Source organism: Zootoca vivipara, chromosome 12, assembly GCF_965207765.1.
Source record: "Zootoca vivipara chromosome 12, rZooViv2.hap1.1, whole genome shotgun sequence".
Lineage (NCBI taxonomy): Eukaryota > Metazoa > Chordata > Lepidosauria > Squamata > Lacertidae > Zootoca > Zootoca vivipara.
Genome location: NC_142595.1, coordinates 47,011,700 through 47,035,768, shown reverse-complemented (window position 1 = coordinate 47,035,768; position 24,069 = coordinate 47,011,700). Strand labels below are relative to the sequence as shown.

At 44.1% G+C, this 24,069-nt stretch overlaps 2 protein-coding genes across 2 annotated transcripts; both read left to right on the top strand.

Moving 5' to 3' along the window:
* Positions 1 to 5,042: 5,042 nt before the first annotated feature.
* Positions 5,043 to 23,619, top strand: LOC118078117 (vomeronasal type-2 receptor 26-like). The gene is made up of 4 exons (XM_060281836.2): positions 5,043 to 5,951; positions 11,222 to 11,443; positions 12,667 to 12,793; positions 20,825 to 23,619. Exons 1-4 carry the CDS (start codon positions 5,151 to 5,153, stop codon positions 21,727 to 21,729), a joined length of 2,055 nt encoding a protein of 684 aa, XP_060137819.1. The 5' UTR covers positions 5,043 to 5,150; the 3' UTR covers positions 21,730 to 23,619.
* LOC148684129 (vomeronasal type-2 receptor 26-like) lies at positions 12,798 to 17,930 on the top strand. Its single transcript, XM_088655665.1, has one exon. The coding sequence runs from the start codon at positions 13,400 to 13,402 to the stop codon at positions 14,402 to 14,404; it is 1,005 nt and encodes a 334-aa protein (XP_088511791.1). The 5' UTR covers positions 12,798 to 13,399; the 3' UTR covers positions 14,405 to 17,930.
* Positions 23,620 to 24,069: the final 450 nt, after the last annotated feature.

The window sequence follows — 24,069 nt, the reverse complement described above, 5'->3', positions numbered from 1 at the left end:
GTGCTTACCTACTGGTGCCCCTACTAGGCTAGCGGGAGTCATATCTGTCCCAGGCGGAGGACAGATGGCAAGAACCAATGCCTAAGCAACCACTCACATTCAGTTGTATTTAGATAAATTTGTGGCCAAATTAATGCCAAAAACCTCAAACTTAAATGTCGTGTGATGTGTGAGTTATTGGGGGGATGTCTTGGTACCTCGGCATGCAATCCTTCAAGCCACAACAGTCTCTGCCACATCTTCCATTCTCCAAAGGAACACAGACCCTGGGTGAGTGCCTGGGCCCCCATGGGCTCTTCCCACTGTTTGGCAGAGAGGGGGCAGGCACCCAACTTTTGTAACAATACTCTTTGGCATGCTCAGTGAAAGACTGGCAGATGGTTGCCTGCTCTTGGAACCTTGGCACGCAAAAACAAACTTGTGTATCAACAAAGAAACACCACCCATTAAGCAAGGTGTGTGTGTGTGTGTGTGTGTGTGTGTGTGTGTGTGTGTGTGTGGTTTTGTCAGGTTGCCAGGTCACAAGGCACAAGCTGAATGGGTTTAGAATCCAGCCTAAGTCCTTCCTCTCTGGTTCCACCCTCACAACACTCCTTTTGGGGAACTTACGGGGGCCTCAACTCAGCCAGCTGGGCTCCAGCTGAACAGGGATGAGCAAGTCTTTAATTGAGCTGGGGTTGGGTACTTAATACTGGTTGAGCTGAGAATCAGATGGCTGAGCTGGAGAACTGTGCCATCCTATATTGCCTGTTCCTGTATGTCTTGCCATTGGATTGCACCCTCCCCCCCATAAAATTACAGGTCTATACCAGGTACAGCTGGTTTTTCAGGTTGTTCAGAGCTTTCTACATTAACGGCAAGACCTTGAATATGATCTTGTAGCTGATTGACAGCCGATGCCCTTTGTTAGAGTCGCTTCAAACGAAATCCCTGAAGTAGAAAGGAATTTGCTCTCCACCACAAGAGTGAGTTGCAAAGCTTTACTGGAATCAGTCATAAAACAGTTACAAATAAATGTTAAAAATACAAAAAATAACACATTGCTCTCAATCAAGCAAACAATGTGGTCCAATCTTCTTTTGGCCCTTAATACAGTTCATTAATCACCTCTCTGGTCCCAGGGAGAGATCCTAAGCAACTTCCTTGTTCATCATTGCTGAGCTGAGCATCTACTGCTGCTGCTGGCTCTATCTCCTGACTTAGATCCTCAGTTCTTAGGTTTCAACTCAAGCTTCAAGACATCTCTGCTTAGGTTTCCAGGATGAGTAAACAATAAATCTGAATCCTCAAATGGAAACACCCAGTCTTTTCCTCGACACATTTGCTACATACAAACCTGATGCAAGCTTCTCTACATAGCATTTTAAAGGCAATGCATACAAACATTGCTTTTTATGCTTATTAAACTTTTGCCTTTAACACAGTTAACTCAGCACATATGTCATATTTGTGCATTGGCGTGATCACAGCATTCTGCATCATCTGCAGCTTCTGGAACAATCCCAAGGGAAGTCCCACTTACACCACATTCTAGGGTTGCCATATTTCATGAATTTGGGGGATAGGAATCACCCCAAAAGCTTTTGGGATGTCCACCTCAAACCCGTGGAGCCTTTTGTTTGGGCAAAGATTGTCCAGACTACCTTGGGCTGGGCTGGGCAGACTCAGGGAGGCTTGAATTGTTATTTGGGCTGAATTCAAAACTCGGGTGGAGTTGGGACTTGGGTAGAAACCTAATGAGGCAGCAGGAGTCTTTCATTTAATGATCATCCTGTATATACTTGTAAATATAAAACTATATATCACATCAACCCCACAGCCTTTGGTGACTTTCATGATAAGGTAGCCAAACCAAACATAGGTGCTGGTGCATGAAATCTCTTCTCACATGAAATTAGGGTGCACATAACAATATGATCCAGAAATTCCTTATGTTATACTGAAGACAAAGCAAAAATAGGCCTGAGGTATAGCTGCCAGCTACAGCCTGCAAAAAAGGGGTATTGAGGAAATAGAGAATCCATCTTTCATAAGCTAAAGCAGGGGTAGGCAACCTCAGGCCCGTGGGCTGGATGCGGCCCAATCGCCTTCTCAATCCGGCCCACGGACAGTCCAGGAATCAGTGTGTTTTTACATGAGTAGAATAAGTCCTTTTATTTAAAATGCATCTCTGGGTTATTTGTGGGTCCTGCCTGGTGTTTTTACATGAGTAGAATGTGTGCTTTTATTTAAAATGCATCTCTGGGTTATTTGTGGGGCATAGGAATGAGTTCGTTTTCCCCCTCCCCCCCAAAAAATAAAGTCCGGCCCACCACATGGTCTGAGGGACGGTGGACCGGCCCACGGCTGAAAAGGGTTGCTGACCCCTGAGCGAAAGGTTCCCTCTCATTTCTTCCCATGTCGTAGCTCTCCTGTTATTTTTCACTGGGATCATTGTGAAGCCATCTTCTAGCAATTGTCCAGCGAGGGAGTAAAGGAGTGGAAAAATATGTTTACTGATGCCATACAGGGACCAGACTTTGCCCAAGTAATTACTCCTGCAATTACCTCAAATAATTGATTCTCCATGACAACTTCAAGCAGTTTCTCCCAATCTGAATGTGGTTATATGCCTTGAAATTGTGCTAATCATCTGATCAAATCAGCGCAGAGCTGTTCCCCTCAAGGCTTGTTAACGGACATGTGTTAAAGTCTTATATTTATGAAGCTTATTGGCGGAGTTGGCAGTCTTGTAATGCTTAAATTGATGCCAGTTAGAAGGAAGCCGATGACCACCTGGAGAGATGGCTGCCTTGGTGGTGGTGTTGCTACTTTTGTTATCACACATGGTGTGCAAGGCAAATACCATGACCTGCCCTATAAGCGATGCCCTCCCAGTGCCTCATGAGTGGTATCAACCCGAAGGTTTCATCATTGGTGGGATTACTTCTCAAATCCTTTTTCTTTCCTACAAAGTGTCCTTCCAGGTTCACCCTTCTGAGGAACAAGGCTTTGACGTTCCAATGTAAGAGATTCCCTCCCTGCCTCCTGGTGCCATGTGAGCTTGGAAACCTCTGAATCTTAATACAGTAATTACAATTATGAAAGGGCATAAATGGTGTTCTTGTTTATGACTAGCTCCCGTCACAAGAACATGGGGAGACCATGTTCCTGATCACGACTAGAGCAGTTACAAGGACCATCTACTCCAGTATCCTGTTCCCATAGCAGCCAAACAGATGCCTGAGATGATAAACTGTGAATGTTTAAAGCCTTGATAAAATGAAGGCTGTGGTGGACTCTCCTTCATTAGAGGTTTTTAACCAGAGCTTGGGTGGCCATCTGTTAGGGATTCTTTAGTTGAGATTCCTGCATCGCAGGGGGTTGGAGTAGATGTCCCATTGTGCCCCTTCCAAGTACAATTCTATGAGTTTGTGAAATACAATGAGGTAGGTAGCCGTGTTGGTCTGAGGCAGTCAAAACAAAATAAAAAAATCCTTCCACTAGCACCTTAGAGACCAACTAAGCTTGTCATATGTATGAGCTTCTTCAGATACACAGAGATGGGAGAAATTAGTAGGAAGCTAAAAATGTTCAAAAGGTTGTCACTGTGAACACTGATGAAAAGGCAAACGCGTGTAATGAGAGCAAATTAAAGAAAGCTTGGGTTTAAAACAGAGGTGGCTGTGGCTGTCGGGACTTCGGGCAGAATGGGAATAAAGAAAAGTTATCAAAACAAGCAGTGCTGTTAAAAAGAAGTGGGTATTATCATATGGTATACAGTTGCTTAGCAAAGTGCTTTTGTGTAATCTTCTAACTGGGAAATAAACTCAGCATGGTAAGGGACAGTTGTTAAGGACTATACAGGGTGTTTGCTGATACTAACCCAAATTGTACCAAAGTGGAACATACAAAGTAAAAAGATAAATTTAGGGAAACACTGGATGGAACACACGTCCAACTGAAATGGATACCGATTTCTCCATCTCCTCCCCTTGTTTGCAGCCACTGTGATTGTTTTTCTTCTTTAATATAATGATGGTCAAGCTCATTGCATTTGTGCTGGGGTCTAGCACTGTGATAAAATATTTTGAACTCTCTGTAGAATTTAGTTGTGAGAGAACTTATGGTTTTCTTTGCAGAATGGTGACAAAGTTCTATCAGCATGCCCTGGCCTTGGTGTTTTCTATAAAAATGATAAATGAGAATCCCAAGCTCTTGCCCAATGCCACACTTGGATTCCACATCTACGACAGTTACTACATTGAGAGGATGACCTATCGTACCGTTCTGGACCTGCTCTTCAAATCACATACATTTTCCCCCAACTATGCATGTGGCATACAGAAAAACCTAGTAGCCATTATTGGGGGCCTTGCCTCTGATATCTCCTTTCATATGGCCGACATCGTAAGTCTCTACAAGATCCCACAGGTAAGATCCTTGCACAATGAACTGGGTCATTCACACAATCAAGCATGCCATACATGCTTTTTTGATATTTTTTTGATTTTCATGGAGTATTATTGATTTTCATGGAGTATTTTATTGATATTCATGGAGAGATTGTGTAGCTGACACAGATGGAGAAATATGACTGTTTAGAAAATAAAATTATAATGTTTGAAAAACCAAATAATATGGAGACTGACTTCATACAGCTGAGGGACACATTATGTGGAAGATGGCATTCTCCCACTTATCTCCCCTTTATAGGCCTTTTATGAGTGCCTTTTACTAATACACTCAATTTGGTTTTAGGTTCTCTCTGCAGTGAATGTATATGCTACAATTGTTATAACATTTTTTTTATTACCGTTTCTCGTCTTTTTATCTTTCTATGTCATTCATTGGCCAATATAGATACTATGAATAAAATAAATGAGCAGGAAATTCCCTGGGGGTGACTGGCAGATTTTCATTCTGTGTTTCCTGGGCATTTCATCATACTCCCAAATCTGAAGCAGAGGGTTGAACAAACACATTTCAACCAGAGCTGGAAATATAGATTATTATCTTACTTCCCCAAATCTTGATTCCATAAAAAAGAAACTCACAGAATGGCTTGGCTAGAAAGAACTCTAAAGTAGCTGTACATTCCCTTTCAGCTCACGTATGGGTCATTTGCTCCAGAGCAAAGTGTCACAACACAGGCCCATTCCTTTTATAGTATGGTTGCAAATGAGACCCATCAGTATACAGGGATCATCTGGTTACTGCAGCATTTTAGATGGACCTGGATTGGGCTTCTTGCTGTGGATGATGAAAGCGGAGACCATTTCTTGCAGACCCTGGAGCCATTGCTTTCCCAAAATGGAATATGCACAGCTTTTTCAGAAAGAATCCCAAACCAAGGCAATTTCCACGGCTTTGAAGATCTTAATGATCAGGCCCAAAATATTTACAAGCCTTTCATGGATATGAAAGCCAGAACATTTATTATATATGGGGAAACGATGACTGTAATGTGGCTGATCACTTTAATTGTAGTAGTTGCTCCTGAATATAAGGAAAACACTTCAGTTGGAAAGGTGTGGATCATGACAGCCCAGATTGATTTTTCCGTAACTGGTCTTATAAGGGGTTGGGATTTTGAAATATTTGAAGGCACAATTTCCTTTGCAATTCACTCAGAAGAACCTTTGGGGTTCCAGACATATCTTCAGAATGTAAGGCTTCATTGGTCACAAGGGGATGGTTTCCTCAAGGACTTCTGGGAGCAAGCATTCAACTGTTCATTTCCAAATCCTGAAGCAACAGCAAAAGTTGATAGGTCATGTACTGGAGAGGAGAAGCTGGAGAGACTTCCAGGGGCTGTTTTTGAAATGCGCATGACTGGCCACAGCTACGGTATCTACAATGCTGTCTATTCTGTGGCTCATGCTTTGCATGCCTTGCACTCATCTAGATTCAATCAGAGAGAAAAGATGAGGGGTAAAAGAATTCAACTTCAAGGTCTCCAACCTTGGCAGGTAATGTCTCCAAAATGAAATGGGTTCATTGGCAGGTAATGTATCCACCTCTTGAGAAGAGAAGACTCCCTGGAAATTACCCTGAGGCATAGCTGCCAAATTTTCCCTTTTCTCACGAGGAAGCCTATTCAGCATAAGGGAACTTCCCTTAAAAAAGGGATAACTTGGCAGCTATGCCCTGAGGTTGGGAAAGATTGAGGGCAGAAGGAGAAGGGGATGACAGAGGATGAGACGGTTGGACAGTGTTCTCGAAGCCACCAAACATGAGTCTGACCAAACTGCGGGAGGCAGTGGAAGACAGGAGTGCCTGGTGTGCTCTGGTCCATTGGGTCCAAGAGTCGGACACGACTAAAGGACTACAACAACAACAACAACAACAACAATGTCTCTATTAGGAAATTGCTTATTTTTTTTTTATAAACCACTTTGGCATTGTTGTTTTCATAGACCAGCAGTATGTGTGTATATATAGAATTTATAGAATCTCCTGGCCTGCAGGCAATACCATTTTTGTCTCCCCAGAGGTGCTGCTGCTACAGTGACAATGAAGATGGTGTATTATTATTATTATTATTATTATTATTATTATTATTATTATTATTATTTAATAATATAATAATTTCATTTCCATACTACTTTCCATACTACTTTATATGTTACAATTGTAGCCTTATCAGCTATTGTGGGTCCTTTTAAGTTGCACCCAGGCAAGGACAAACGAAAGTCAAAACGAATCTGCAGAAGTGCAAGGGGCAGCATGGCTACCCAGTTACCCCCCGTCGCTTGGGTGCGTTTTGCTAACTGATTCTTGATAGTCTTATTCATGCGCTCCACCTTCCCCGAGCTCTGTGGCCTGTAAGCTGAATGTAACTTCCAATCAATTTGCAAGGTGACTGCTAATTCCTGTAGAACCTTATGCACAAATGCCGGACCATTGTCAGATCCTATTGACCTAGGCATGCCGTAGCGCGGAATAATCTCCCTTAATAGACACCGCGTCACCTCGGATGCTTTTTCGGTCCTGGTGGGCCATGCCTCCACCCAACCTGTGTATGAACAGACGGCAACCAAGATATAATGAAAGACTCCACACTTAGCCATTGCTGTGAAGTCTACTTCTATGTCTTCCATGGGGGCCGTGCCTCGATGCTGGATGCCAACTGGGGGCAGGGGCCCAGTCCTTTGGTTATTTTTCTGGCATAAGATGCAGCTCCTTGAGGCTTGTGAGGCCAGCTGGAACAGCTTAGTTATGAAAAAAACAGCTTCCTAGTTGCTTGGTTAAGGCATCTGGGCCCAAGTGGCAGGAATCATGGTACCGGCGCACAACCTGGGGCCCTAGGGATTCGGGGACCCACAATCTGTTGTCGGGGGTGAGGTACCAACCCTCATCTGTGATTGCCAGGTGTTCTGATTCTGCTGTCATTCGTTCCTGGATGGCATATGCCATACAGGCATATGGAGGCTTTAGGCTGGTGTCCACGATCTTTTCAGGGATCAAAGATCCAAGGAAGAATGCAGGTGACAATTGCTTCGCTGCGTATTTGGCCATTTGATCTGCCAGGGGGTTTCCCCGTGCTGTTTCGCTGGCGCCGGTTCGATGCCCATAGCAATGTATCACAGCCAACTGCCTTGGTGCCCACACGGCATTTAGGAGATCCATCAAAGCCTGGGGGTGCTGCACCTGGTTACCTTTGGATGTGAGTAGACCTCGCTCTTTCCACAGGATCCCGTGGGCATGCAAAGTAAAGGAAGGCATACTTGGAGTCTGTGTAAATGTTGATATCCATGCCTTCCGCCAGCCACAGGGCACGTGTCAAGGCTGTGATCTCTGCTAATTGAGCCGACGTTCCAGGCGGAAGTGGCAGGGCTTCAATGGTTTCATCCTCCAGGGATACTATGGCGTATCCTGCTTTTCTCTGTCCATCCTCTACAAAGCTACTCCCATCCACAAACCAAGAAGGCCATTTAGGGTCTGCCTCATCTTTCAAATCAGGTCTGCTGGAATAAACTTCCTCCATTACTTGTATACAATCATGAGATGGGGCTGCATCCTCATTCACAGGCAGCAGTGTGGCTGGATTGAGGGCTTCAGTAACCCTGAATTGCAATCGTGGGTGCATCAGCAACGTTTGGCACTTCCTCATCTTTGCCTGGGATAGAAAATAAGTCCCTTTCATGTCCAGCAGGGCAGGTACAGCATGGGGGGTGACACACGTGGTCTCTTGTCCAAAGGTAAATTTGTCTGCTTTCGTGAGTATGGTTGCTACAGCTACCACTGCTCGCATACAGGGAGGCAATCCTTGTTCTGAGACAGTCAATTTCTCAGACAAATAGGCTATAGGTTGCTGCCAGCTGCCCAGCTTCTGCCACAGGATGCCTTTTGCTATGCCCTGTTCTTCATCCACAAACAAAGTAAATGGTTTCTCTGGGTTGGGGATTCCTATATGTGGGGTGGTGGTGCTGGGGCTTGTAATAACGCTTCTTTAAGCTTCTGGAATGCTTGCTGCTGTTCAGTTCCCCACACAAAGGGGTCCTTCTCTGTTCCTCGGGTGGACTCATGCAGGGGTTTGTCGATAGCACTATAATTTGGTATCCATACTCTACAGAATCCCGCGGACCCTAGGAACCCCCGCAATTCTTTCCTGTTCCGAGGTTCTGGAATTTGCAAGTACAAAGCAAGTCAAGCCAAAAGAGTGTCCAGACTGTGGTCCCTTGGAGATTGTAGAGGACTCTCATTATGCTCAGAGTCAGCTGGTATCCACATACTGTGGCTTCATTCTGACTGAAGGGCTTCTCACAGCCAGATGTAGGCAGTCTCTTGGCAATCTCTCAGGACTGATGTCAGCAGGGCAGTCGTCTGCTGGTCGCAATCGTGGTCTGGACTCCTGTTGGAATAGGCAGCCAGGCAACAACATACACACAAAGAAACAGCAGAGGAAAAAGAAACTGCTCCCCCTTTTTTGGGGGGGGGGTTTATTATTGTCCTTGTGTCATATTTCATAGGCCAGGGTAACTCAATTAAATCAACGTCCTAATCAGATAAATGTCCAACATCCATGGGCAACAGAAATCGAATAGTCCCAGCATTTGATTCGAATCTCTTCACCCAGTTTATCAAAGCACACAGAAAATCAGTCCTCTTCCCTGGGCATTAAAAAGGAATCTAATAATGTTTCAGTAGCTTTGGGAACATCTTGGGCGCATACCAGATATTGCTCCAGTCTTTATGTGAATTAAAACCACACAGATAAACAATAATGCCTAATTTACAATACGACTCTAGATTGATAATATAACTTTCACTCCCCTTTTACAAACTCTGATTTCACCCTTTTCACAACATTGTCCTAAATCCTTATGGGGCTTGCAACTTTATAAATATTTATATATACCAGGGCAATGCTTTACAATTACACGTGCTGCAAATTACAACAATGTCTCCGTTTTTAAAACACACAAGGCTTGAAGACTTCTCTCTCCCTAGCCCCCGCGCTCCCCCTCCTTTTTCCTCCTTCTCTGCTCCTCCTCTACTTTCTCTTTCTCTGCTTTTCCCTTCGCAACTGCACTCTAGTTTCTCCAACAATATTCAAGAGAAATACCCTTTCTTAATTTCCTTCACTTCCCCCCCCCCTCAAACACACAGTTCCTTTTTTTGGGGGGGGGGGGTGAGTTAATACTCCTCCCTCTTTGGGTCTTGACATATTAAAACAGCCCTTTATACACAGTCCCTTCCGGCAGGGACATGGGTTAACTTTCCAGTCTCTTCGGGGGCTGTCTCTCCTGGCTTGCACTTCGGGGGCTGTCTCTCCTTACTTCCTGGCTTGCACTAAAACATCATGCGACTGCCCTGCTTCTGGCAAGGTGAAAGGGCTGAAGGCCGTCCCGAGACAGACAAAACAAACAGGGAGGGGGATCAGCCAAACTGATTACTGCAGAAGGGGGGGGGGAGGCTCTTTAAATCTCAGGCTTGACTTTTTACGATCTGCCTCCTAACGCAAGGGGGGGGGGTGCAATGACAAAGAAAAAAAACTCTCCAAGCTAACTACTGCAGAAGGGGAATAAAAAAAAAACTTCTGAGGCTTGGCTTTTACAATTTGCCTCCTGATACACTGAGCTCCTTAGCAAATAGACCCTTTTTCCTTTTGACTTCACACATCCAATACAAATTGTAAATGCAGACTCTTTCTCTGAAGGACAAAAGATAGTCAAAACGACACCGGGGTTGAGTTCTTCCAGAGAAAGAATTTTATTTCTTATTAATAAGAGACTCAAGGTGGCTAGTTCCACGACATGAGTAAAAAGACACTTTTACATGAGGCTTTTATCCACTCCTTTGTGCTCTTCTCCCCCCCTCCTCTGTAAGTGTGTGCATGCAAATTGCAAGTCCATATTAGGGAAATCCGTATCCTGTTCTTCTTCTTGTGCGCATGCACATTCTGACTCAACAAGGCCTTCAGAAGACTATGCGTCAGTTCAAACTAGCGACTCTCAGCGTCAGGCTCCTCTGCTGATAAGGCCTTTTTCCCTGTGCTCCAGACAAGGTCAGCTCTTAGCCTTGATAGCACAGAGGCACACAACCTTTGACACATAGAGGCATAGAAGCAAAGGGGAATATGGGGGGGGGGGGCTGAGCCATACACTCAGAATTATACAATGCAGGCAATGCAAACTATAGGATCAGACTTGGCTCAATAATACAATTGGCAATTCTTTCCCTTCACAATGACAATGAAGATGGTGTATTATTATTATTATTATTAGTAGTATTTTTTGATTAATAATAATTTCATTTCCATACTACTTTATTCTTAAGAAGAAAATCTACCAAACGTTCAAACATCAAATAAAGCAATTCAGAACAAAACGTTACTGGGGAATATAAACTATACATTCAAAGCAACAGATTAATGGGGAACTAAAATATTACCTTAACGATTTCAGAAGAAAACAGTACAAAGGAGGTGAAGTACAAAGTTTACATTGGAAACAGCAAAGTTAAAAAGAGAATAAAATATCAGCATAAGCATACCGTAGAACACGTATGCTGCTGTTGCTGCCAACCTTTGCAATGGTGGTTCATGTTAGGCAACAGTTGTGGTTTCTGTTTTCCACTTAGATATTTGATGGCACATAGAAAGAGAGAGGAGGAAGAGAATCTATACATTTTCCGTACTCTCCACCTGCAAATTACGTGCATCTTCATCCAAAATATTTGGACAGTCTCCACTATAATAAATATATACTTTTTATTCATTTTCTCTGTTATCTAGCTCCACCCATTTCTGCAAGGCATTTCATTTAACAACTCAGCTGGAGAACCGGTAACTTTTAATGACAAGAGGGAAATGGGAGCTGGATTTGACATCATGAACATGGTCATGTTCCCCAACAACTCTTTTGTTCAAGTGAAGATTGGAAGGGTGGATCCCAATGAAGGACACAAATTCCTCATCAGTGATGATAGGATTGTATGGCACAGGCGGTTTAACCAGGTGTGGATTGCAGGCCATTCTCGTGGGCTATATCATCAGGGCAGATGTTCTGAGGGTCAGAAAATTATCTTGCACAGCAATTTATTGTGCCATGGGTAATTAGGCTTTGTTAATGTCAGAACTTTTAAAAATCAAAATGTCCATTTGAGGTACTGAATATCTCTGCTCTTCCCAACAATTGAAAGCAGTTGCATGTTTCCTATAGAATGGTATATATTGTCTAGGCCAGGCACCCCCAAACTTCGACCCTCCAGATGTTTTGGACTACAATTCCCCTCTCCCCCAATCAATGGTCCTGTTAGCTAGGGATCATGGGAGTTGTAGGCCAAAACATCTGGAGGGCCGCACTTTGGGGATGCCTGGTCTAGGCCTTAATAAATTTTGGCCAGATATCATTTCTTCATGGTCCCAACCTGGACTATACATCACCAGTTGGCCATCATGTTACTATGAAGCACTCAGTAGAAATGGTCATCCTTTTTATCTGGTCTTCAACTTCTCATCAGCCCAGCAACTGACTGCACACATACTGTTTTGATTTAAGTGGGGATACCCCCCTAAACCCTAGGAATGAATAAATGCTCTAAATTGTTTAATTGGGATATGGGTGAAAGTAAGAGCGAACCTGTTAACATGACAAAAGGTGTTGATGGGCCATCGGCAAGCAATCCTTTGGCCTGTGGAGTCAGATGTTACCAAGGTGATGGGGTATGTGTTTGAGGGAACAGGAAAGGGAGTTTTCAAGCAAGGGTAGCTGGCAAGAGGAAGCAGGAAGAAGAGCTGGGATCCATGTTTGAGGGAGGCTGGTTGCAATCCTGGTTGCAGAGATGCCTTGGGTTCCAGAGCTTCACTGCTGTGGGGTAAAAGCCCCTCTTGAAATGACCATACTGTAAGGTGTGGACTCTCTGCAAGGTGTGAATGGGTGAATAAGCCATATTCCTTAAAGCCACGGCAATCTCTGCCACATCTTCCATTCTCCAAAGGAATACAGGCCCTGGGTGAGTGCCTGGGCCCCCATGGGCTCTTGCCACTGCTCAGCAGAGAGAGGGGCAGGCACCCAACTGTTGTAACAATACTGTTTGGCATGCTCAGTGAAAGACTGGCAGATGGTTGCCTGCACTGTGCTCTCTGTTCTTCAGTGTCAAATCATTGTATTTCAATTTACAGTTAGCTGGTTTTAAAATTATTATTTCTGCTCCCCCTCATTCCTTTTCTGTGTACAGGTGCTTCCCCTTTCTGTGTGTACTCCTTCTTGCCATGCTGGTAATCAGAAGAAAGCGAAGGAAGGGGAAAAGTTCTGTTGCTTCGATTGTGGTCCATGCCCGGAAGGGAAGATTTCAGATCAAGAGGGTAAGTGACATGATGCACAATGTATTCCAGCTTTGAGTGTTAAAGTGAAAACTTCAATTGGTCCAAAATCCGGAAGCCAGATGAGTGGCTCGGTTTCGTTTTGATCTTGTATGTCAGGAACTGGCTGGACAAGGAAGAACAGTGGGCACCACCTGCCCAAGGAAGGCATGGAAGAAGAAGACTTAGACCCTGGATCCTAGTATTGGGGCACTGGGGAGCAGTCTGGGGAAGGAACAAGCTGGGGGATCCTAGAAATGGGAGGTTTAAGCGATGAAGGGGGTAAGAGGAAGGAGCCACTTCTAGGACAGAGCTAACAAAAAATGGATGGTGATCCAAGTGCAAAGTGATGCACACTGGAAGAAAGATTACATTTCATTTATATGCCCATGTGGTGTTCCTAATGTTTTATACCTCCCTGGGATCTTTGGATAAAAGTCACACACACAGAAGATTTCTACAGAAGATTTAGAGCTAATGAAAACATTGAAACCCACTAAAATGCTCCTAATAAAAATAAGAAATTGCAAGAAAAATAAGAAAGAGCAGCATAATTAGGTAATCATAAAATATCTTTTTTGCAGTTCTCAATAAGAACTGATCAGAGAGATGGTAATAGGAGCTAGCTCCAAACGAAAAGAAATTTGTGGCCATTGGCTCCAATTGATACGTGCGTTTTCAGTAAAATGGCAACTCTTCTTCTTTTGTCCAGATATGGATGACTGTTTCAAATGCCCAGAAAAACAATATCCAGGCAAGGAAAAAGATAAATGCATTCCCAAGTCAATAGGCTTTCTGTCCTATGAAGAGCCATTAGGGATCAGTTTAACTTCGGTTACTGTTTCTTTCTCCTGTATTACAGCCATGGTGATTGGAATTTTTATTAAGCACAAAGATACCCCCATAGTCATAGCCAACAACCGGGACCTCACCTACATTCTCCTTGTTTCCCTCCTGCTCTGCTTCCTCTGCTCTTTTCCTTTCATTGGGCAGCCTCAGAAGATGTCCTGCCTTTTCCGACAATCCTCCTTTGGAATCATCTTTTCAGTGGCTGTCTCTTGCATCTTGGCCAAAACCATCACTGTGGTTATGGCTTTCATGGCCACCAAGCCAGGCTCCAACATGAGGAAGTGGGTGGGGAAAAGGGTGACCAACTCCACCGTGGTTTCCTCCTTCCTCATTCAAGCTGCCATTTGTGCCACGTGGCTGGCAATGTCTCCTCCATTTCCAGATTTGGACATGCATTCGCTGCCAGAAGAAATTGTAGCAGAATGCAATGAAGGCTCTGTCATCATGTTCTATCTTGTCTTGGGCTACCTTGGACTTCTGGCTACCATCAGTTTCATTGTGGCTTTCCTGGCAAGGAAGCTGCCAGACACATTCAATGAAGCCAAGTTCATCACCTTCAGCATGTTGATGTTCTGCAGTGTTTGGTTGTCATTTGTTCCGACGTACCTGAGCACCAAAGGGAAATACATGGTGGCTGTGGAGATCTTCTCCATCTTGGCCTCCACTGCTGGCTTACTTGGCTGTATCTTTTTCCCCAAATGTTACATTATTCTGCTGAGGCCTGAGCTGAACAGTAGGGAGCAGCTAATAAGAAGAACTAGATAACTCTAACGCAGGCTCACTCAAACTCAGCCCTCCAGATGTTTTGAGACTACAGTTCCCATAATCCCTGACCACTGGTCCTACTAGCTAGGGATCATGGAAGTTGTAGGCCAAAAACATCTGGAGGGCTGAGTTTGACGAAGCCTGCTCTAACTAGATACTATTACAGCATTTGGAATGGAGACAGAGGGCACAATCCAAAACTGGGTTGGAATACTATCTATGCCAATCCAAACTATCTGCTTACCTCAAAAAAGGGGGGGGGGATATGAGGCGGTATTCTGCATCAGTGGAGAACAGATAATAAAACCAGTGATTATATAACCTCTTTTGTTTTTTTTTCCTAAGTACTTTTGATGTATTTAACTTTTATAACTTAGGACAATGCTCCATTGTAGCTACATCACCAGATGTTGAGATCATATAATGGAATTCCCGTATTTGAAATTTCTGTTTTGCTTCTCTAATGTCCTGTTAGGTAGCTGTTCTAAGGTAGCTGTTGAGATGGTGATCATCTCACACCTTGAATTACGTTAGATTTCCTCTTGCCAATAAAGTAAGCTTCATTAACGTGTGGCCCTGAAATTCTGGACCCTCCCTCCAAACTGATGCCAAAGTTTAGCGCTAGATTAGTGCCATTTTGTTTCGTGAACCTTGTGTTTCGTGCAGCCCCCCAAACTGAGAAACTGACACAGGTAATCGGGGTCATAAGTTAATACCAAAGAGTCTTCTTCTGTGTGTTTAATTTTCCAATGTTCATGTGTTGTTTGAGCAGTTTTATTGAGTTAATTTTCTGCTATGCTCCAATGCAGTAAATGTTGCTGTTGTTGATGATGAGTTATCTGCAGTAGGTTCCGCAGAGTGGGACAGCAGTGGTTGCCAGATCTCATGTCACTGGTATTGCTGCAGCTTATTGGGAAAGACAAGGTCAGTACAGTGCACTAGTGCCAGATGGATTCTGCCAGTGTGTTTGTACTATGCCAATGCCATTGCTTTCCTCACCCCTCTCCCTATTAGTAATCTACAACAACTCTGCTGACAGGCGGTCAGGTACGTATCACTGCTGCAACCTGTAGACCATTATGGATTATCTGCTCCATACACAAATGACACTTTCTTGCTTGTCCATTGTGATCCTCTGTGGTTGCTGGATATTAAGTGTGGAGGAAGGTACTGTCTGGGGAAAGGAGGCTTGTAGGTAGACAAAATCGTGGAAGGGGAAATATATACAGTAAGGGTGAGAGAGAGAGAAAGAGAGAAGATTGATAGGCATAGGAAAGAGGGCCTTTTCTGTGGTGACTCCACATCTCTGGAACTTTCTACCTGGGGAGGGGATTGACCATGGGGGTTAGAAGGGCAATGCATGTTTGGTTGGCAGCAAAGATGTCTGTAATAGTAAAATCATTAAGTCATGAGAACATTGGTTGAACATCAGGTACTTTTTTTTTGACAAATTCTTGGTTTTCATCTTAGTCTTATTTAATATTTAAGATGTTTGGCAGGATTTCCAAATAAAACATTTGTCTCCCTTCTCTTAATGTCTTCATTCAGTCTGGTGCAGTTAACTCAATTTAGAGAGCTGCCATGGGCAAAGAGAGGTTTTTTGTCAGGCTTCAGATTCACTCCCTCTCACTGTGTCTCTTGCACAGTAATAAACAGCTGTGTCCTCAGGTTTCAGGCTGTTCATTTGCAGATATACCATGTTTGAAGGGTTGTTCTTGAAGATGGTGAAGCGCCCTCTCACTGAGTCAGCATAATATTGTGAGCTTTCACCGCAATCCCTTGCAATCCATTCCAGTCCCTTCCCTGGAGCCTGTCGTACCCAATTCATGCAGTAGCTGCTGAGGGTGAACCCAGAGGTTTGACAGGAGAGGCGGAGAGATGCTTCGGGTCTTTTGACATCTCCTCCAGACTCAACCAGCTGGATATCTGCTTGGACACCTGAAAAGAAATATGTTTTTAAGAGATCTGCTTCATATAACTCTGCGAATGGTACTCTCCCCTGTATCTTAAAAGAGAAGAATACCTTTGAAGGCTGCTAAAGTGAACAACACAAATGGAAACCAAAGCATCATTTCTTTCCTTGTCTTTGGGTGAGGGCGGGGGAGGTTAATTGGAAATGTGTTGGGCAAACAGGGTATGCCTCCTGATGTGGCTGGTGCAGGGAGATGTGACAACTGATATAAAGAGGAAACAGACTTCAAATTTACATACAGCTCAGCATAAAGTGACAAAGCAGCCCTTGAGTAACCATTATCTCTTTACACATACACACTCCACTTAAGATTTGGGAGGTGGCAAACAGCTGGTCACCATATCTATGGATAAGAACCAGGATGAGGATTATGACACAAAGCATGGGCCCAGCAAGAAAATCTAAGTCTAAATAAATTACAGCTGCTCAACCATGGAATAAATGATTAGGGAATCTGCTCCCTATAACTTATGGATAGCCAATAGGAACAATTTAAGTTTTCACATCCTTCCTTGAGAAGGGCTGTCCCTTTCACTAGGCAGCTGTAGGGGAAAAGGGATCAGCAGCAGAGTTTGGGAGACTGGAGGTTCCCTGCACCCCTTGAGCTCGCCCCATCCCTTCCTTTGTCCCGTGTTGATTCAATTGCCAGTCTGGTTGATTTCTGAGCATGGAATGGAGGGAGGCCATTTTGAATTTTTTTTTTTAAAAAAAAATTCTGTCAGATATTTTGATATTCCAATATAGTGGTACCTCGGTTTGCAAACTTAATCCGCTCTTGAAGTCCGTTCTTAAACCAAATCCGTTCTTAAACTGAGGTGTGCTTTCCCTAATAAGGCCAAGAGAGAAGATTGATAGGCATAGGAAAGAGGGCCTTTTCTGTGGTGCCTCCACATCTCTGGAACTCTCAACCTGGGGAGGGGATTGACCATGGGGGTTCGAAGGGCAATGCATGTTTGGTAGGGAGCAAAGATGTCTGTAATAGTAAAATCATTAAGTCATGAGAACATTGGTTGAACATTATATACTTTTTTGTGGACAAATTCTTGGTTTTCATCTTAGTCTTTTTTGATATTGAAGATGTTTGGCAGGATTTCCAAATAAAGCATTTGTTTCCCTTCTCTTAATGTCTTCCTTCAGTCTGGTGCAGTTAACTGAATTTAGAGGAGGGAGAAAGGTTGTTTTCTGCTGCTCCAAAGAAGCGGATACGGAGCAATGGATTCAAACTACAAGAAAGAAGATTCCACCTAAACATTAGGAAGAACTTCCTGACAGTAAGAGCTGTTCGGCAGTGGAATTTGCTACCAAGGAGTGTGGTGGAGTCTCCTTCTTTGGAGGTCTTTAAGCAGAGGCTTGACAGGCATATGTCAAGAATGCTTTGATGGTGTTTCCTGCTTGGCAGGGGGTTAGACTGGATGGCCCTTGTGGTCTCTTCCAACTCTATGATTCTATGGTTCTAGAGAGCTGCCATGGGCAAATGGGAGTTTTTTGTCAGGCTTCAGATTCACTCCCTCTCACTGTGTCTCTTGCACAGTAATAAACAGCTGTGTCCTCAGGTTTCAGGCTGTTCATTTGCAGATATACCATGTTTGAAGGGTCGTTCTTGGAGATGGTGAAGCGCCCTCTCACTGAGTCAGCATAACCTTGTGAGCTTCCACCACAATCCCCTGCAGTTCGTTCCAGTCCCTTCCCTGAAGCCTGTCGTACCCAATGCATGCAGTAGCTGCTGAGGGTGAACCCAGAGGTTCGACAGGAGAGGCGGAGAGACTCTCCGGGTCTTTTGACATCTCCTCCAGACTCAACCAGCTGGATGCCTGCTTGGACACCTGAAAAGAAATATGTTTCTAAGAGGTCTGCTTGATATAACTCTGCGAATGGTACACTCCCCTGTATCTTAAAAGAGAAGAATACCTTTGGAGGCTGCTAAAGTGAACAACACGAATGGAAACCAAAGCATCATTTCTTTCCTTGTCCTTGGGTGGGGGCGGGGGAGGTTAATTGGAAATGTGTTGGGCAAACAGGGTATGCCTCCTGATGTGGCTGGTGCAGGGAGATGTGACAACTAATATAAAGAGGAAACAGACTTCAAATTTACATACAGCTCAGCATAAAGGGACAAAGCAGCCCTTGAGTAACCATTATCTCTTTATACATACACACTCCACTTAAGATTTGGGAGGTGGCAAACAGCTGGTCACCATATCTATGGATAAGAACCAAAGCATGGGCCCAGCAAGAAAATCTAAGTCTAAATAAATTACAGCTGCTCAGCCATGGAATAAATTATTAGGGAATATGCTCCCTATAACTTATGGATAGCCAATAGGAGCAATTTAAGTTTTCACATCCTTCCTTGAGAAGGGCTGTCCCTACCACTAGGCAGGGTTAGGCAGCTGTAGGGGAAAAGGGATCAGCAGCAGAGTTTGGGAGACTGGAGGTTCCCTGCACCCCTTGAGCTCGCCCAATCCCTTCACAGGAGGTAGAAGATGCTGTCCTTTAGTCCGTGTTGATTCAATTGCCAGTCTGGTTGATTTCTGAGTATGGAATGGAGGGAGGCCATTTTGAATTATTTTTTTAAAAAATTCTGTCAGATATTTTGATATTCCAATACAGTGGCACCTCGGTTTGCAAACTTAATCCGCTCTTGAAGTCCGTTCTTAAACCAAATCCATTCTTAAACTGAGGCGCGCTTTCCCTAATGAGGCCTCCTGCTGCTGGTGCCCTTCCCCCATTCGGCTTCCATTCATAGACCGAGGTAAAGTTCGCACACTACTTCTGGTTTGGACGAGTTTGTAAACAGAATAGTTCGTAAGCAGGACTGTTTGTAAACTGACGTACCACTGTACAGTCAAACCTCGATTCCCTAATGCTGAAAACCCAGAAGTAAACGCTTAAGTTTTAAAATGTTTTTCGGAAGCCGAATATCCGATGTGGCTTCCGTAGAGTGCAGGAAGCTCTTGTAACCAATCCGAAGCCACAATTCGGTTGTCGAACATTTTGGAAGCCAAACTGGCTTCCGGAATGGATTATGTTGGACAACAGAAGTTTGACTGTATACTACAAAGGTGTTCCAGCTCTCCCCGAAATATCTATTGAAGTCAGGAAGCTCAGTGGGTGATGTTTGGGCCAGTCACCATCTCTCAGCCTAACCTGGCATCTCCCATGTACCCCACCTTGAGCTATTTGGAAGAAAAGTTGGTATATAAAGGTAATACATGCATAAATAAAATGTAAACAATTCCTTCAAAATATTTTGATACTCAAAAGGTGTCCCAGCTCTCCATAAAATTCTGTCCCTTCCTTTCTCTCCCTCTTGGAATCTGAGAAGGCATCTTATTAACTTTCTTAGTTGGTAAGTAACTTAGTGTATTCTACCTACCTTTCAGCCAATATTATGTATATTTCCATCCATTGTAACCAGCAGGCATGAGGCAAAGGGTAACCCACCCCCCTTTGAAAACTTGTTTGGAGCCACACATTGGATTTTTTTTTGGGGGGGGGGAGGACCAGACATCCCCCCCCCTCACAGAAGTTCAAAATACATGGCAATGATAAAATCTAGTCTGGCTTTTAAAAAGCTGGATAACTCTCCCTTAGCTTTCATTGGAAACTTTTTGTGGAAGGCTCTAGAGCATGGGAAGGCAACTTAAGGCCCAGGGGTGGATGTAGCCCAATCGCCTTCTCAATCCGGCCCACAGACAGCCTGGGAATTAGCGTTTTTTTACATGAGTAGAATGTGTCCTTCCATTTAAAATGCATCTCTGGGTTATTTGTGGGGCCTGCCTGGTGTTTTTACATGAGTAAAATGTGTCCTTTTATTTAAAATGCATCTCTGGGTTATTTCTAGTGCATAGGAATTTGTTCAGTTTTTTTCTTCCAAAATATAGTCCGGCCCACCACATGGTCTGAGGGACGGTAGCCTGGCCCATGGCTGAAAAAGGTTGCTGACCCCTGGTCTAGATCAGGCACCCCTAAACTTTGGCCCTCCAAATGTTTTGGCCTACAACTCCCATGATCCCTTGCCAAGAGGACCAGTGGTCGGGGAAGATGGGAATTGCAGTCCAAAACATCTGGAGGGCCAAAGTTTGTGGGTCCCTGTTCTAGAGGATAAAGAGTCTTCCATGAACAGCTTTCGACCAAACGGCTGAGAAAATAATCAGCATTGCAGCTGAAACCACAAAACCACCATGTTATCCACCTCCTAGGCAAAGGAATATTATTTACAACTCTGCTGCCCTCTTGCGAAAGACAAGGGGGGGGAGGCTTTATGAAGAGATGCAACTAACTGCAGCTTGAGCATTGCTAGGGCAATTCACTGTTAAAAACCCTTGTACTATCTGGACCAGGTGATTTGACCTTTACCGATACTGGTTTCATAAACATTTGTGGCCATTGGCTCCAATTGATACGTGCGTTTTCAGTAAAATGGCAACTCTTCTTCTTTTTTCCAGATATGGATGACTGTTTCAAATGCCCAGAAAAACAATATCCAGGCAAGGAAAAAGATAAATGCATTTCCAAGTCAATAGGCTTTCTGTCCTATGAAGAGCCATTAGGAATCAGTTTAACTTTGGTTACTGTTTCTTTCTCCTTAATCACAGCCATGGTGATTGGAATTTTTATTAAGCACAAAGATACCCCCATAGTCAAAGCCAACAACCGGGACCTCACCTACATTCTCCTTATTTCCCTCCTGCTCTGCTTCCTCTGCTCTTTTCCTTTCATTGGGCAGCCTCAGAAGATGTCCTGCCTTTTCCGACAATCCTCCTTTGGAATCATCTTTTCAGTGGCTGTCTCTTGCATCTTGGCCAAAACCATCACTGTGGTTATGGCTTTCATGGCCACCAAGCCAGGCTCCAACATGAGGAAGTGGGTGGGGAAAAGGGTGACCAACTCCACCGTGGTTTCCTCCTTCCTCATTCAAGCTGCCATTTGTGCCACGTGGCTGGCAATGTCTCCTCCATTTCCAGATTTGGACATGCATTCGCTGCCAGAAGAAATTGTAGCAGAATGCAACGAAGGCTCTGTCGTCATGTTCTATCTTGTCTTGGGCTACCTTGGACTTCTGGCTACCATCAGTTTCATTGTGGCTTTCCTGGCAAGGAAGCTGCCAGACACATTCAATGAAGCCAAGTTCATCACCTTCAGCATGTTGATGTTCTGCAGTGTTTGGTTGTCATTTGTTCCGACGTACCTGAGCACCAAAGGGAAATACATGGTGGCTGTGGAGATCTTCTCCATCTTAGCCTCCACTGCTGGATTACTTGGCTGCATCTTTTCCCCCAAATGTTACATTATTCTGCTGAGGCCTGAGCTGAACAGTAGGGAGCAGCTAATAAGGAGAAGAACTAGATAACTCTAACTCAGGCTCACTCAAACTCAGCCCTCCAGATGTTTTGAGACTACAGTTCCCATCATCCCTGACCACTGGTCCTACTAGCTAGGGATCATGGGAGTTGTAGGCCAAAAACATCTGGAGGGCTGAGTTTGACGAAGCCTGCTCTAACTAGATTCTATTACAGCATTTGGAATGGAGACAGAGGGCACAATCCAAAAACTGGGTTGGAATACTATCTATGCCAATCCAAACTATCTGCTCACCTCAAAAAAAGTGGGGGGGGGGATATGAGGCGGTATTCTGCATCAGTGGAGAACAGATAATAAAACCAGTGATTATATAACCTCTTTTGTTTTGTTTTCTAAGTACTTTTGATGTATTTAACTTTTATAACTTAGGACAATGCTCCATTGTAGCTACATCATCAGATGATGAGATCATATAATGGAATTCCCGTACAGTGGAACCTCGGTTCACAACTACCTCTGTTTATGAACGCCTCCGTTTACGAACGCCGCAGACCCGGAAGTATTTACATCCGGGTTCCGTGGTGTCGGATGCACAGATCGCTTCTGTGCAGCGTGTGTGTGTGCAGAAGCACTCTATCGGCGCTTTGCGAACGCGCAAAAGCGTGCCTTCGGGGAGCGAATGCCTTCATTTACGAACGCCTCCGTGGAACGGATTGTGTTCATAAACCGAGGTTCCACTGTATTTGAAACTTCTGTTTTGCTTTTCTAATGTCCTGTTAGGTAGCTGTTCTAAGGTAGCTGTTGAGATGGTGATCATCTCACACCTTGAATTACGTTAGATTTCCTCTTGCCAATAAAGTAAGCTTCATTAACGTGTGGCCCTGAAATTCCGGACCCTCCCTCCAAACTGATGCCAAAGTTTAGCGCTAGATTAGTGCCATTTTGTTTCGTGAACCTTGTGTTTCGTGCAGCCTCCCCAAACTGAGAAACTGACACAGGTAATCGGGGTCATAAGTTAATACCAAAGAGTCCTCTTCTGTGTGTTTAATTTTCCAATGTTCATGTGTTGTTTGAGCAGTTTTATTGAGTTAATTTTCTGCTATGCTCCAATGCAGTAAATGTTGCTGTTGTTGTTGATGAGTTCTCTGCAGTAGGTTCCGCAGAGTGGGACAGCAGTGGTTGCCAGATCTCATGTCACTGGTATTGCTGCAGCTTATTGGGAAAGACAAGGTCAGTACAGTGCACTAGTGCCAGATGGATTCTGCCAGTGTGTTTGTACTATGCCAATGCCATTGCTTTCCTCACCCCTCTCCCTATTAGTAATCTACAACAACTCTGCTGACAGGTGGTCAGGTACTCCATCCTGTAGACCATTATGGATTATCTGCTCCATACAAAAACGACACTTTCTTGCTTGTCCACTGTGATCCTCTGTGGTTGTTGGATATTAAGTGTGGACAGTACTGTCTGGGGAAAGGAGGCTTGCAGGTAGACAAAATAGTGGAAGGGGAAATATATACAGTAAGGGTGAGAGAGAGAGAAAGAGAAAAGATTGATAGGCATAGGAAAGAGGGCCTTTTCTGTGGTGCCTCCACATCTCTGGAACTCTCAACCTGGGGAGGGGATTGACCATGGGGGTTAGAAGGGCAATGCATGTTTGGTAGGGAGCAAAGATGTCTGTAATAGTAAAATCATTAAGTCATGAGAACATTGGTTGAACATCATGTACTATTTTTGGGGGGAACAAATTCTTGGTTTTCATCTTAGTCTTTTGTAATACTTAAGATGTTTGGCAGGATTCCCAAATAAAGCATTTGTTTCCCTTCTCTTAATGTCTTCATTCAGTCTGGTGCAGTTAACTCAATTTAGAGAGCTGCCATGGGCAAAGGGAGGTTTTTTGTCAGGCTTCAGATTCACTCCCTCCCACTGTGTGTCTTGCACAGTAATAAACAGCTGTGTCCTCGGGTTTCAGGCTGTTCATCTGCAGATATACCATGTTTGAAGGCTCGTTCTTGAAGATGGTGAAGCGCCCTCTCACTGAGTCAGCATAACTTTGCGAGCTTCCACCACAATCCTCTGCAGTCCATTCCAGTGCCTTCCCTGGAGCCTGTCGTACCCAATGCATGCAGTAGCTGCTGAGGGTGAAGCCAGAGGTTCGACAGGAGAGGCGGAGAGATGCTTCGGGTCTTTTGACATCTCCTCCAGACTCAACCAGCTGGATGTCTGCTTGGACACCTGAAAAGAAATATGGTTTTAAGAGGTCTGCTTCATATAACTCTGTGAATGGTACACTCCCCTCTATCTTAAGATACTCCCCTGTATCTTAAAAGAGAAGAATACCTTTGAAGGCTGCTAAAGTGAACAACACAAATGGAAACCAAAGCATCAT

Excerpts from the sequence above, each read along its gene's own strand:
- LOC118078117 (XM_060281836.2), top strand. The coding sequence starts at position 5,151 with ATGGTTGCAAATGAGACCCATCAGTATACAGGGATCATCTGGTTACTG. Across the intron at positions 11,444-12,666 it reads GGCACAGGCGGTTTAACCAG|GTGCTTCCCCTTTCTGTGTG; the intron begins GTGTGGATTGCA and ends TTCTGTGTACAG. Across the intron at positions 12,794-20,824 it reads GAAGATTTCAGATCAAGAGG|ATATGGATGACTGTTTCAAA; the intron begins GTAAGTGACATG and ends TCTTTTTTCCAG.
- LOC148684129 (XM_088655665.1), top strand. The coding sequence starts at position 13,400 with ATGGTAATAGGAGCTAGCTCCAAACGAAAAGAAATTTGTGGCCATTGG.